The sequence below is a fragment of the Barbus barbus genome, assembly GCF_936440315.1.
Source record: "Barbus barbus genome assembly, chromosome: 43".
Classification (NCBI taxonomy): Eukaryota; Metazoa; Chordata; class Actinopteri; order Cypriniformes; family Cyprinidae; genus Barbus; species Barbus barbus.
The window spans coordinates 25195284-25211140 of NC_136721.1; the positions used below are offsets into that span (position 1 = coordinate 25195284).

Sequence of the window (15857 nt, forward strand, 5' to 3'; positions counted from 1 at the left end):
TTAGTAATATGAATCTAGAGGAATTGAACAGCAAATATCATAATTTTTCTCTTATCTAAAGGAAAAGCGACCGCCGCTTCTCTTGTAAAACTGCTGAATGTTTGAGGGTGAATTATTTCAGTGCATTTCTCCTGCCGTGACAGATGACTGAAGACTGTAATCATAATTCATAAAACGCTTGGAAACGATCCATTATCCTGTGTGTGCGTAACGGATCAGATCCGCTGCTGGTCCGGTTCACTCCTGCAATCATCCTTCAGCAAACAACGCAGTTAATGACAGTGTTGTGAAGTGTTAGACAGCAGCAGAGTACAGTTAAAGCCTGTTCACAGAGGGGTAATCAGAACACTCTTACAATGATGCAAGCTTTTCCCCCTCCACAATAGTATTTTATTTTATTCTAGATTTTTATTTTAGAATTTGTTTTTTTTGTTAGATATTTATTTTATATTCTATTTAATATTACATTCATTTTATTAGTTTTTTTTTTATTCACTCTATAATGATTCTAGATGTTTCTTTTCAAAATGTATTTAGTTTTAAGATTTTCTTTTTCACTTTTATTCATTTTTATTCTAGATTTAGGTTTATCATTTCTAGATTTTAGTTTTAGTTTAGAATTAATTTTCAATTTGATTATATTAGATTCATTTTTATTCTAGATTTATTTTATTTTATTTTTATTCATTTCATTCACTTATTTATTCACTTTTATTTGACTTTTATTCCTTCTTGATTTTATATTGATCCATTTTATTTATTAGATTATTTTTTTTAAATTAGATTTAGTGATCGACCGATATTGACTCATTCATGACTGCATATTTAATTCAGGCAAAGTTACGTCTTTATTGGGACAGACTGACGGATTATCTTGCGTGACTCCGTGAGTTCGTCTCTATTTCTTAGAGCCAAGCTGCATAAACTGCATATCAGGCATTTATGTAATGCATCTAATTTGTGCATTTAATGCCTGTTATGTTAAAGTTTACTAACTACAGCAAATCAAGTACCTGTGCACGCTGTTGTTGTCGTCTCATCTCCACTCAGACGCGCTGCAATGGCCATCCTGTGCGCAATTCTCAAAACAACCATAAGATGGCAGCATTTATCGGAGAATCCGATATTACAAAACCGATATCCGATTATGGTAAAATGTTTAAATATCGGGAAAAATATCGGTAAATCGGTAAATTAGATTTTTTGTATTAGATTTTATTTTTATTCTTTTCATTGTCACTTTAGTCACTTTTATTTTACTTTAATTCCTTTTTATTCTACATTTTGTTTTTGTTTTCAATTTTATTTATTAGAATCATTTTTATTCTAGATTTGTTTTATTTTAGTGTTTTATTTTTATATTAGATTTTATTTCAGATTTTTTCCATTTTTGTTTTAGTTTTAAATTTCTTTTATTGTAGATTTTAAACAACCCGTTAGTTATAGATAAATTTTTTTTATGAAATTAGAAACTGTTATTTAAGGTCCAGAATCTGTACTCCACACATTGCTCTATTGATATTGTTTGTGTTTGATATGAACTGATGTGTAAAGCACTTTCACGCAGAGATGCAAATGTTTCTCTGCTCATTTGATGGCAATTCAAATCCTGTTCAGTGTAAATTGATGCGATGCAAAACTTGGGCCGGCGTCTCTCATCATGATTTGCGTTACGAGAGCGTTTTCTTCAGCTGCGTTCTGGAATGCTGCTGTTTGAACAGAGACTTCCGTGCGATTTTCTCTTTCGCTAAGCAACCAGCAATAACAGGAAGGAGTGGCATTCCGAGAGGCTTTGTAAGAGTTTGTGGCTGCGTTCTGATCCTGCGCTGCTTCATCTTATCAGACGTCTGATGACAGATGTTTGTCTGCTCTCACAGTGCTAAATCATAAAGTCTGTCTAGTTAGTTTGTTGAAATAAACATCTGTCTTGTGACACTAGAATGATTGCGTGTGTTTGAGATGGTGTAGATCTGCTCAAACCATAGTGAGCTGTCTTAATGTCTACTGCCTACAGGGACCCTTACACAGATTTTTTTTATTTTATTTAATCTGCTTGTATTTTATTATTATTATTAATTTTAGTCTTTCTACACAAATTCCGTATTTAGTTCAGTGTCTAATTTTTATTTTTTTGTTATAAATTTCTGAAAGAAAATTATGTAAATTATGTATGGGCCATTTATTTTTAAGTATACATATACATACAATTTGTACTATATAAACATATTTTATTTTAAGATTTATTTATTTTTTTGGAGCAAATAATTTACTATATTAATTGTGGTTATGTATTTAATGCAAATATTTATATAGTCCAAATATATTTTTAAAAATACATTTTACATGTGTTTTATGATTGGAAGTTTTTTTTTTTTCCCCACTCAATCACTAATATATTTAGAGATTTGTAACAATAAAAAATAAAAATACCTTTTAAAATGTATTTTCTTAAGCTGTGCTATTTCTGACTTATTTTTAGCACATATTCCACATATATTTAGTGCATTTTGCTCTGTTCAGTCTGTATGTTTGTGCTTGGCTGGTGACGGGTGTGTTTAGTTGAGCAGTCTGCAGCCGCTCACAGGTTCAGGCCTGCAGGAGTGGAGTCTTGTGCTGATCTCTGTGATCTCTGCGGCGTCTCTGTGAGATCTGATGTTACTCACCGTTACGTGACTCGTTAAAGTCAAGAAAAGACTGAGTCTTGATGATCTCTCTCACCAGTTTGTCTGATGACAGCTGTCACTCAGAGATGCATCATCAGTATCCATGATGACAGACTGCATTGATCGTTGATTTGGTGTGTGTGTGTGTGTGTGTGTGTGTGTGTGTGTGGAAGATCACAGCAGTCATCAGTGATGCATGACAGAGGATCGATGTTTGGAGAACAAGCAATAATCAATAATCAAACATATCGCACTCATGGAGCATCTAGACCTTACTGTTATTTATATGCTTTTATAGTTTTATTATTTTGAAATAGCTTTTATTATTAATATTATATTTATCTATTTTGTTTTGTAGTTTTATTGTTTTTTTTTATTCATTTTTATTTTTTCTAAATGATTTTAATTATTATTTTTAGTTTATTTCAGTTACAGTTTTGGTTGCATTTCAGTTAATTTTACTTCAGTTTGAACTTACATCTGCTGCCGAGGCAAAATTACTTATTATTAACTAACAACACTGTTTGTGATTGTAATTGATATAACTCAGTGTTTCTAACTAATTTGTGACTAATTTGAAATAATTAATTGAATTATCAGAGTGACTCAGTTCACTAATTGATTTGGTTGCAAAGCATTTGTGAGCAATTAGTATTGTTTAGAAACAAGTGCAATTTTTATTAATATTTTGATTAAGCTTTTAATATTTGAATTTTCATTTTAGCTTGTGTTTTAGTAATTGTATATGCTCTTGTCATTTTTTAAAATTATTTTTGTAGAAATATTTCTAAATCATTTTAATTAATTTCTTTCAATTTTAATTTAATGTTTCATTTCAATTAATTCAACTTATTTCAGTCGATTGCAAAGGCAACTTTTCTATTTTTTATAGTTTTTCATTAAATTAAGTTCATTAGGTTTCTCATCTACAATTTGTAATTTTTCAACTTTGTTAAAAAAATGTTTTAATAGTTTTTGTTTAACTGTAACAACATTGCTCATTACTTTTTATTTTTTTTTATTTTCCTTTTGTTTTTTTTGTTTTTTCAAAAATGTTCAGTGACTCATTTGAAACAATTCATTGAGAATGTGTTATCTAAATGATTCAATCCATTAAGAACCACTTTAATGGAGCGATTTGTTCAAAGCCTAGACAGAGTATGTTTGTTTTTGCATCTATGAATTTTCTTTCATTCTTTTAATGAAGTGAACCATCTGAAGGAAGCGATTCCATCAGACATCTCGACTCAATGCAGAAGCAGAAACTGATTTATCTGCTACATAACTGTTTTAAGGAACGCATCACTTCCTCTTCTCCACTTCTGGCTGTCTGTTGTGAGCAGAGTAAAGCGGCATCAGGAGGAAGAGAAGAGCGTTGCGCTCAGCGCTTTCTTCAGACGCATCGCTGCGTTTGAGGGGGGTTCAGCGAGTTTTGGCTGCGTCTCGGTCCAGCTGTGGAGAACAATCCGTCCCGAGCGCTGAACTCTACAGGAAGTTCTCTCTCTCTCTCTGTGCTTCCACATTCTTCACTGCGTCTCCTTCCAGTGTTTCCATCATCTGTGCTGCCAGAAGCTCTCGCACGCAGCCTTTTCCACTTGTTTTGAACCTCTCAGTCTTTCCACGTGTGTCTGAAGTATTTTGAGTCCTCCGTGTCTGCAACATTCAGACCATCAGTACATTTAGAAAAATACGGGAAAAGAGAAAGAGACCTGCTTTTCTTAAGTTGTCTCAAGAAAGCAAGTCTACATATTTGCTATATGGTCTTTTTTGTTCAACAAGACTGCATTTATTTGATAAAATGCCGTAAAATTATGAAATTTTTATAATTTATACTAGCTGTTTTCTATGTGAATATGTGTTAAACTGTAGTTTATTTCTGTGATCTGCAGCTGTATTTTCAGCATCATTACTCCAGTCTTCAGTGTCACATGATCTTCAGAAATCCTTCTAATATACTGATTTACTGCTCAACAAACATTTCTGATGATCAATGTTGAAAACGGTTGTTCTGCCCAATATTTTTGTGGAAACCGTAATACGTTTTATTTTTTCAGGATTCACGGATGAATAGAAAGTTCAGCATGTCTTTGAAATAGAATCTTTTGTGACATTACAAATGTCTTTACTGGCACTTTTGATCGGTTTAATGCGTCCTTGATGATCTACAGTACATCAGAGCGACGTCTTGTATTGAACGGCAGATTGTAAATGTTCTTGATTTCCATCTGGATCCGTAGGCGTCATCTTTGTTTCTGTCGTTCTTTCAGATGTCAGTGTTCTTTTAATGAGTGTCTCACAGTTTTCCCTCCTTTCTTGCACGCGGTCGTCATGGTGACGGCTTTTCCATTCTGTTCGTCTGAAGTGTTTTGAGCGTTCTGTCATTTTTGGCATTTCTCTGAGTACAATTCATGACATTACTGTGTGCGTCGACAGCCTGATGGAAAGCCGCTTCTGCTTCAGGACTGAAACGCATGATAATTACACACCTGTGCTTTACCCTTCAACCCTGTTTAACCTGGCTCCTGTTTTCATCTGACTTGTGTGGTTTTGTTGATGAGCCACCTGTCCATGTTTCATCGGTTTAATTTCAGTAGGTGAATTTGTGCCGAATACTGTAGGGTTTGATTGGACACACAATCTTTGATAACTACAACAAATGTCATGGGATGTGTTGCCCACTGAAGCTAAGCAGGGTTGAGTCTGGTCAGTACCTGGATGGGAGACCTCCGGTGAAAACTAGGTTGCTGTTGGAAGAGGTGTTAATGAGGCCAGCAGGAGGTGCTCACCCTGCGGTCTGTGTGGGTCCTAACGCCCCGGTATAGTGACGGGGACACTATACTGTAAAAAGCACCGTCCTTCGGATGAGATGTTAAACCGAGGTCCTGACTCTCTGTGGTCACTAAAAGTCCCAGGATGTCCTTCGAAAAAGTGTAGGGTGTAACCCCGGCATCCTGGCCAAATTTGCCCATTGACCTCTGACCATCATGGCCTCCTAATCATCCCCATACGCTGATTGGCTTCATCACTCTGTCTGTTCTCCACCTTTAGCTGGTGTGTGGTGGGCGTTCTGGCGCACTATGGCTGCTGTCGCATCATCCAGGTGGCTGCTGCACACTGGTGGTGGTTGAGGAGATCCCCCTCACAATGTAAAGCACTTTGAGTACCCAGAAAAGCGCTATATAAATGTAACAAATTATTATTATCATTATTGTTATTATTATTATTATATGAATTGTTTGATTATTTACATTTTAGCATTATATTTCCCTGCTGTCTGTTATTTTTCAGGTTGTGAATTAATTTATTTAGCTACAACTTATTTTGTTATTTATTTTATTATACTTATTTATTTTTATTTACAGGAACTTTGTGACATTAAATAAAAAAAAATATATAAATTTAAATAACAAATAATTTCAAAAAATAACTAATTCCATAAAATTCAGTAACAATTTGTCATTTACGCTTTATTACCAATTAATTTTATTACATGGCATCTTTTTTTCTTTTTTTCACTCCAAATTAGCAATATCTGCCTAATAAAATATTTTATAGCTTGCCATAATTTGAAGAATTAATACTCATCATAACATTTCCATGACCTTTTAAAGTTTTATAAATTTTTATGACTTTTCCAGGGCTAAAAAATTCACAAGTATAGATGTTTACAGAAAAAAAGAAAAGAGATTTCCTTTCATATCCAGGTTTTCCAAGACCGTGTGAACCCTGTTTTTTAAATATTAGATTTTTAGCCATTTTAGTTTGTTTGATTTGTCTTGATTTTAAGTCATTTTGAGGCCTGGTTTTTAAGAAACACTGCTCTAGATCAGTAGATCAGACTTCTAGAGTGCTGCTTCATCAGTCTGAGAGGAGAAAGCATGTTTTTGTGTTGTTTGGTGTGTGTGTGTGCATTTTTGTGACAAATGAGGATACATTTGTATAATGACACACAGGGCTGTAGCGATACACTAATCTCACGATACGATACGATACACGATATTCAGCTCACGATACGATATATATCACGATATTTAGCCAACGATACGATTCGATATAATTCGATACGCTTACATCATTTTCTGATAGATTTAAAAGAGACAGTGTGATTTTGGTGACATCTTGTGAGTGTTTCATTTACTTGGATTGAATTAATTGAAATAAACTCAAAAAACATCAGACAGCTTGCAAAATAAATGCTGGACAAAATTAATCAAAGATGTGTTGAGAAAATTAGTTCCATTTATTGAAACAGTAAAACCCTCCGCATGAGCATTTGCTGTGCCCTCTTCATCCACACTCCAAAGTGACTAAGTCAACATCATCGCGTTCACCATGCGCCTAAAGCCGGGGTTTTCCACCACAGTCTCAAATCATGACAAATAAAGTAGGCAATGGACTCTGTAATTTTCTGCGACCTTGGTGAAGCAGATGGAAACTTGTGGGAACAACCGCCATCGATGTCCAGCATAGTTTGTTTTGGGTCACGCGGCCGCTGCTGCTTTGGGTCCTCCGTAAGCATAAACTTGTCCAGGTGGTGACGTTTTAGGTGCGCTCGTAAATTTGTGGTATTGCCGGAATATTTAACGTTAGTGCCACATAGCTTACAAACCGCGATGCTTTTATCCAAGTCGTTGCTTTCCTTCTTTTTTTTAAAACCAAAGTGCTCCCACACATCTGCTTTTAAGCAGGCGGGTGCTGGATTTATATTCGCCGCCATTCTCTGAATATCCTCGCTCTGACTTGGTAAACAGGAAGAGGTAGACATCTGCGTCTGTGTAAAGTTAGTACGGGTAACTTGCTCTACAGCAACACTAGCGGCTGGCTGACCAAATCGCTCTTCCTGCAACGCGAACGGGGGTAAACAACACGGGGGATTTGAATGGGACGTATGTATCGATACTCGCTGCTAAAAAATCGATACTTTCTTTGGGAAAAAAATATCGATTTATATCGCAGAATCGATAAAATCCTCCAGCCCTAATGACACAGGTATGGCACAGGTATTACAAGGAGAAGGTGACTTTTCAGGACATTGCCCCATGTCCCCACTTTTCAAAACGCTTATAAATCATACAGAGTGAGTTTTTTTGGGGGAAAGTAGAAATGCACAAGTAGAAATGTCTCCTGTGAGGGCTAATATTAGGTGTAGGGCAATAGACCCTTTTCACAAAAACAAACGTGTGTGTGTGTCAGGATCAGTGTGTCCAGCATCTATCAGGTTGATCAGTGTGTGTTACTCTACACTGCTGACACCTGATCACCTTCATCAATGTCTCTCTCTCGCTCACGTTCAAGTTCAAGTTGCTTTATTGGCATAACATTTGTGTTACAGTGTTGCCAAAGCATTTTAGATGAGTAAAATACCGAATATAATTACACCACAAAATAAAGACAATACATGATTAATAAATGAGAAAATAAGTACAATAAAACTAAAAATAACAACTCTCTCTCTCTCTCTCTCTCTCTCTCCAGGCTGCGAACGGTTACGTTCTGCTGTTCGACATCATCGGAGGCTCGGATGAGAAGTACCTGTATGAGCCCGTCTATCCCAAGTGAGTGACCCTTGACCTTTTCTCTTTTAGCTTCAGCAGATCCACACGCCCCAGCATCACTTCCTCTTCCTGTTACTGTTCCTCAGGCATGCTGTCATTGTTCTTTCTCCTGTTGATGTTAATCTTGAGAAACACTGATGTGACGTCTGGTGCTCAGGAGAAGAACAGTGGCCGTCATGTTTTGTTTTGGTTTTAGGCATGTGTGTTTTTCCAGAATTCCTCATGGTTGCCGAAACACAATCATGATGCATCTTGATGTTTGAACGACAGAATCAGACTCTGGAAATGTTTTTTTTTTTTTCTTTTCCAGAACAATGAGATGATGTGATCTTTCTCTAGTAGAACATGCATTTGTCGACTTTCCTGCATAGACATGCCCTCATACACACCCACCTGTAGTTTAGTGACACACATATTGACCTCAATTAGACTCTTTGAAATTCCAAAACACACTCACTCACTCACACACTCACTCACACACTCACACACACACACACACACACCCACCTGTAGCCCACAGCAGTTTAGTGACACACACATTGACCTCAATTAGACTCTTTGAAATTCCAAAACACTCACTCTCTCACTCTCTCTCTCTCACTCTCTTTCACTCACTCACTCACTCACTCACTCACTCACTCTCTCTCTCTCACTCACTCACACACTCACACACACTCACACACACCCACCTGTAGCCCACAGCAGTTTAGTGACACACACATTGACCTCAATTAGACTCTTTGAAATTCCAAAACACTCTCTCTCTCACTCTCTCTCTCACTCTCTCTCTCACTCTCTCACTCTCACTCACTCACTCACTCACTCTCACTCACACACACACCCACCTGTAGCCCACAGCAGTTTAATGACACACACATTGACCTCAATTAGACTCTTTTAAATTCCAAACTCTCTTTCTCTCTCTCTCTCTCACACACACACACACACACACACACACACACACACACACAGCTGAAGCTGTCAGATCTCTGCGTTCAGGTCAGTGTTGGTCATGTCAGGACGTGTCTGACACGTATTCTGTCTGTTGCTGCGTCCTAATTTACCTGCTTATACTATGCCCTAAAAGTATGTACTCTTTTTGTGAAGAAAAAGTACATACTTTTGAGTAGTAGACACACTTTGGGACATACTACTTCATCATCATAGCTGCTTCTTTAACGGACGCTCTGTTGCTTAGTTACGTGCATCCTGTCACTGTTTAAACTGCCCTGTCAATCATCTTAACATCCACATTTCGTTTAATTTGGATTTCCTACCGTATTGGAGAGAAATAAAGAAGCGCATCGCGGGTCTTTCATGCCGAGAACTCTGCTCATGTGTTGCATAATGATGCATTTCAAAGTTAATGACCATACGTATCATTATAAAAGTTCACAGTGTTGCTGCAGATGAAATATAACGTGGATAACATGAAATGAATATTTTTTCATCAGGTTAGACATTGGTTATTTATCACTCAGATCCCTTTCTCCACCTGTCCGTTGGTCTGCATATCCGCCATGTTTGTAGATTTTATACACTTTTTATGCATGTTTGTAGTTCTAATCGAATCCTCGTCCACCTCGCAATGATTTGAGGGCAATATAGCCGTTAGAGTGTGCATCGATCTGCACTTCAAATTCTACCCGGAAGTAGTAGACCATCCGGGAATCTTTGGCATACTTTTTTTAAACATACTATGATTTGGGACATACTAATTCTATTTTCGAATACTATTTAGGACGGCTAGTATGTGAATTGGGACGCAGCAAGTGTCTCTGTGTGTTGATGTGCTCTTGTTGTTTTCCAGGTTCCTGTAATCATCTATCAATACGAGTGAGCTGGGAGTGATTATATGTGTGTAATGAAGCATTATGAGCTCTCAGACTAAACGGATTATGTCGTTCTCTCTCTCTCTCTCTCTCGTTCTCTCTTTCTCTTTCTCTATGTGTGTGTGTGTTTTAGGGGCAGTGCTCGTGTTAAGGTGACTCCGGGTTATAAGGAGGAACAGTGCGCTCCAGCTCTGACCCTAGAGATGAAGAAACCTGTTGACCTGGAGGCTCCAATCAGCTGGTACAGAAACGCACACACACACACACACACACACACACACACACACAGCTGAAGCTCTCAGATCTCTGCGTTCAGGTCGGTGTTGGTCATGTCAGGACGTGTCTGACACACATTCTGTCTGTTGCTGCATCCCAGTTCACCAAGTTAAACCAAAAGAAAAAAGAACATGGCAAATTATGCCTTTGGCAACATGCCGAAAATAACATTATTTCAGCATTTTGTGTATATGCTATTATAATATGTATTAATGTTTTGAATTTGTGTTTAGTTTTACAATTTTTTTTTTTTTTAGAATTTATATATATTAATTAAGGGTTTACCTTTTTTTTTTTTTTTTTTCAATTTTTATTTTTTTTTTTTTTTTTTATTATTAGTTCAGTTTTAGTTTTTATTGTTTCAGTATTAAATTTCTGTTATTTTAATGCTAATCCTAAACTCATTTCAGTTTACTGACAGTACAGCATTTCTAATTATCATTAGTTTTTATTTAATATTTAGATTTTCTTTTATTTGAGGAAACAAAATAATTGAATAGTTTTAGTTTTAGATCACAATAAGAATCCTGGTCTGGAGTGAGCAGAGCTGGAATTGAGACGAAGCAGCAGCTCAGATATGAGAGTTATCATTTGTGTTGCTTTCACCTCATTGTTCCTAATTGGTCTTGTTTTAGAGTTTACATTAATGTACTGTTATGTGGAATATATATTTTTATAAATGTGATGTGTCTGTGTGTGTGTGTGTGTCAGTCTGCAGACGCTGCAGGAGGATCTGTTAGTGGCGACGGCAGACGGTTATCTGCACATGCTGCACTGGGACAGTGTGAGTAACGGCCGGAGAGCAGTGAACCTGTGCACCATCCCGTTCTCCCTCGACCTGCAGTCCTCCAGAGGTCAGACACACTTCTTAATCACTCTCCAGACTAAGGGTGGGCGCTATCTTATCGTTTGCGATTATACCTGTAAACTTATACCTGGAACTGGTTTGGTTAGGGCTGTACAGTGCGAAAAAAAATCAGTCTGTGATGAATAAATGTACTACAGTAGCACGTGTGCAGTACAGTTTTGCATGTGTATGAGCCCGTTTACAAACATGCTGTCCAACATATATGTGACCCTGGAGCACAAAAGCAGTCATCAGTAGCACAAGTATATTTGTAGCAATAGCCAACAATACATTGTATGGATCAAAATGATACATTTCTCTTTTATGACAAAAATCATTAGGATATTAAGATCATGTTCCATGAAGATATTTTAGTAAATTTCCTGGCATAAATATATCTTCATTATTGATTAGTAATATGCATGGCTAAGAACTTAATTTGAACAACTTTAAAGGAGATTTTCTCAATATTTAGATTTTTTTGCTCCCTCAGATTCCAGATATTCAAATAGTTGTATTTACTTTACTTTACTTTTACTTTTGTCATTTAGCATGATATTTCAGTCAGATATTGTCTGTGAATAGTGAATAGTTTCTTCATATTGCTTTAGTAGGCTATACATAGCAGCAAATTAGTAAAAGAATAAAAATTGCACTACGAAAGATCTCAATGATTAGCCTGTTTTTGCAATTCCTGTTTTCCCTGCTTGATCATTTCTGTCCAATGAATGGATGACCTTGGCACGTGTGTGGTTTTGTTTACAATTTCTGGTTCACTTGCAAAAAGGGCCGTGTGAAAGCGAACCGCACCAAACAAAAAAACCCCAAACATTCTATTAGACCAAAGCAAGTGAACTATCGGACTTTCCTGGTGTGAATTAGAGGTCTGCACGGGCTTTAAACTGAAGCCCGAACCCGGCCCGTACCCGCGATCATTTAACCCGACCCGACCCGACAAATACATTTACATGTTAAGCCCGAACCCGACCCGAACCCGAGGTCCACTCTATTTCTCACAGCAAATAAATACCATTTTTGCAATATGTTGTATTTTCTCACGGCAAATAAATACAATTTTTGCAATATGTTGTATTTTCTCACGGCAAATAAATACCATTTTTGCAATATGTTGTATTTTCTCACGGCAAATAAATAATGTCGTCTCTCAGTTGTTGAATTTCGCGCAGACGTTGCCACAACGTAAATGTGTTTGCTCAGTCCGATCTCATGAAAGTGCGAATACCACGAATTATATCTGTAGTGCTTATGATGCGCAGTTTTCGTGTGCATATGGCACTAGAAATTAATTTGTGGTATAGATACGCACTTTCATGAGATCGTGTTTCATAATCTGCTACTGGGCAGATTATGGTAGAGCCTGTGTGTCTGTGGTCTGTGTAGCAGATGCACATTGCACATCTGCGCACGCAACTTTCTCTCTCGCGCGTGCCGGTCACCACAACACAGCAAGCAGGCAAAGCACACGGCACGCAAACTATATATAGCCTATTTAGTTCGTCTTAGTTACAAACCCGAACCCGACCCGAACCCGACGCTGTTCAATAAACATTAACCCGAACCCGACCCGAAACCCGCACATTTTTCGGGACCCGTCGGGCTCGGGTCGGGTAGCAGACTTCTAGTGTGAATACACCATAAAATTGACTCTTATGACTGGTTTTGTGGTCCAGGATCACATATCATTTATTGGCATACATTTTCTGCAAATTAACTTTATAACATCAGTCGAGTGTTTGAAATAACTTTTTGTGATCAGACGTGGTTTCATATCACAGAATGAGGCAGAAATCAAACTATTTTCTAGTATTATATACAGTAATAAAGGCTGTGTCGATTAGCATTGCATTAGAAATATACATTTATCCTTATAAAAATACCCAAGATTGGTTTGAAGAACACAGATAAACCATATACTGTCGCAATCGTATGTTTATTGTCTTCGTTTCATCGGTTAAAACTTCTCTAGTTATATTAAGGATTTCCTGGAGTGTCTTCAGTGCTTCTGTGATGCATACGTGGCACCCTCAGGCTTCCAGTATGAATTAAACACTCATTACATTACATGTGTTCTCAGTAATACACTCTCAACACCTTTCTCATAATACCTTTCTCTAAAGAAACAGGATTTTTTTTGTCTCTTGGTGAATGCATAAGATTCCCTGAATTATCATCATTGATATCGTTATTGCAATAAATACCAGAAATGACCGTGATATATTAGCCCATATCGCCCATCCCCACTCCAGACGCTCCTGACTGATTAACATGTGTTTGTCTGGCATGACGTGTCTGTGTTTGCGTTAGGAGGGCCGTGTTTGGATCTGGACGGTGTTCACATTCGGGATATGGAGTACTGCACTACGCTGGACGGATTTGCAGTCGTGTTTGATGACGGGCGAATCGGATTCATCACACCAATCGCAAACAGACTCGCCACAGATGTAAGAGAGAGTTTATTATTAAACCGTTATTATTCTGGTAGCTGCTGCTGTATAAACATGTCAGCCAACTTGAACGATTCAGTAAGACGCTGTACTGGATCTGACTGTAGAAGAAGAGTTCATGCTGTCTTGTGGCAGCACTGAGAAAGTGACACGTGGTTAGTTTGCGTAATGTTTGTGTTGATGTGGTAATATTGTGTTTGTGTGTTTCTGTGCAGCAGCTGCAGGGCGTTTGGGCCGCAGATGTCTCTGATGGCACGTGTGTCGCCGTCAACAACAAATACAGACTCATGGCATTCGGATGCGCAAGGTGTGTGTCTGTCAAAAAACACGTAAAAAAGTCAAATATTAGTTTTATAGTTTTCTATGTGTATATCTGTTAAACTGTAATGTATTTCTGTGATCTGCAGCTGTATTTTCAGCATCATTACTCCAGTCTTCAATGTCACATGATCTTCAGAAATCATTCTAATATACTGATTTACTATCAACAAACATTTATGATTATTAACAATGTTGAACACAGTTGTGCTGCACAATATTTATGTGGAAACTGATACATTTTATTTTTCAGGATTCACAGATGAATAGAAAGTTCAAAAAACATCATTCATTTTAAATTTAAATCTTTTGGAACATTTATAAAGGTTCCAAAACTGATCAATTTAATGCATCCTTGATGAATAAAAGTAGTAATTTCTTTACAAAAAAAAAGATAAATCAAGATGATACCCAAACTTTTTTTTGAACAGTCGTGCATCTATAGTAGTATTTTTGTGTAGTTATTCTCAAACTTTGTGTGTGTGTGTGTGTTGCAGCGGCTCAGTGTTGGTGTACATGATTGACAGCTCAACAGGATCGATGCAGCTCTCTCATAAACTGGAGTTAACCCCGAAACACTACCCAGGTGAGACGGACACACACACCACTCCTGATGTTTACACTTTAAACAGCAGCCAAACCACAGGAAGTGGTGTAAGTCCAACCCACAATCCACAAAAGCCCCGCAGCCTTTGGTGCTCACAGGATGTTCCTTTTATTTACTGTTAGTATGTTTAACCTCAGACCCACAATCCTCTCTGATTGAGTGTTGTGTTCTGGTCCTCTGACGCCCCCTGATGGCTGCTGTGGGAACATGAGCATCTGACACACATCTGACGAGTCAAATCAGTGACTAGCTGCTGTTTTTAGTTTTTTTACCCGATGAACTGATAGAAACCACCGTAACAAAGCAGCCAGTTAGATTCCAGCTAGTGCTGTTATATAGATAACAAGTATCGTATTTTTCTCTGGGTCATCTTTCAGACAGTTTGAATGGTCCTTAGATATGATGTCTAAGGCTGAAACTGTTTTCCTGCCATATTTGAGGGTTTTTAACTAAATTCCAGATTATTTTAACTCTTTTAGAACTTCTGTTGATTTTTTTATTAAGTGTTGTCTGATTTAGTTTTAGATTTTGTTTAATAGTGATGAAGATTTATTTATTTATTTTTTAATATTGCTTTTCATATTTTACTAGCCATGAAAATATCTACGGTAACTGGCATGGCATTAAATTAAATTAAAGAAACAATAATTAACTTATAAATTTAGTAACCCTTGTTTTACACTTTATTGATGAATATTCAGTGCATTGTTATTTTAGTATTAGGCCCATTTATTATAGTATTTATTACTATTTTGGATTTGTGTGTATAATATTGTAGCAGGTTTTTTTATTCTTTGAATGTATTTTTGTTGTTGGGTTCAATTAGCATTTGTGTCTTTTTGTATATTTTTTTTATGTGTTCATTAGTAATAAAGATATTGGGGAAAAACAACACAAAGAAACCAAAACTCCCAGAACATTTCCCATGATTCAGTCTATCTGTGTGTTGGCAGATATCTGGAATAAGACGGGTGCTGTGAAGATGATCCGCTGGTCTCCGGACTGCAGCGTTGCGATGGTGACATGGGACTGTGGCGGTCTGTCTCTGTGGAGTGTGTTTGGAGCTCATCTCATCTGCACGCTCGGGGAGGACTTCGCGTGAGTCGCACAAACACACTCGCGTCGCTGCTTTACTGCCTCAGCAATACCATTAAACAAAGTTGACAACGTTCAGTGTTGACGTTTCTGCTTGTTTTCCTGATGCAGTTATCGCTCAGACGGCACGAAGAAAGAGCCTCTGAAGATCAGCTCTATGGTGAGTGTGCAAACATGGTCTTTTATTCGCAATCAGTTT

At 37.2% G+C, this 15857-nt stretch overlaps 2 protein-coding genes across 2 annotated transcripts in view; both read left to right on the top strand.

The window, feature by feature from the left end:
* LOC306861931 (uncharacterized protein) overlaps positions 1-15857 on the top strand; it is a 1169885-nt gene that overhangs the window by 957298 nt on the left and 196730 nt on the right. The window lies entirely within an intron of this gene.
* Positions 1-15857, top strand: part of LOC306861924 (guanine nucleotide exchange factor subunit RIC1-like) — a 40408-nt gene that overhangs the window by 12299 nt on the left and 12252 nt on the right. The window contains exons 3-10 of the mRNA XM_079404411.1: positions 8139-8218; positions 10184-10291; positions 11038-11180; positions 13499-13635; positions 13854-13945; positions 14454-14542; positions 15517-15661; positions 15770-15818. Of these exons, the coding sequence (XP_079260537.1) occupies positions 8139-8218; positions 10184-10291; positions 11038-11180; positions 13499-13635; positions 13854-13945; positions 14454-14542; positions 15517-15661; positions 15770-15818 (843 nt within the window). The remainder of the gene's footprint in view (positions 1-8138; positions 8219-10183; positions 10292-11037; positions 11181-13498; positions 13636-13853; positions 13946-14453; positions 14543-15516; positions 15662-15769; positions 15819-15857) is intronic.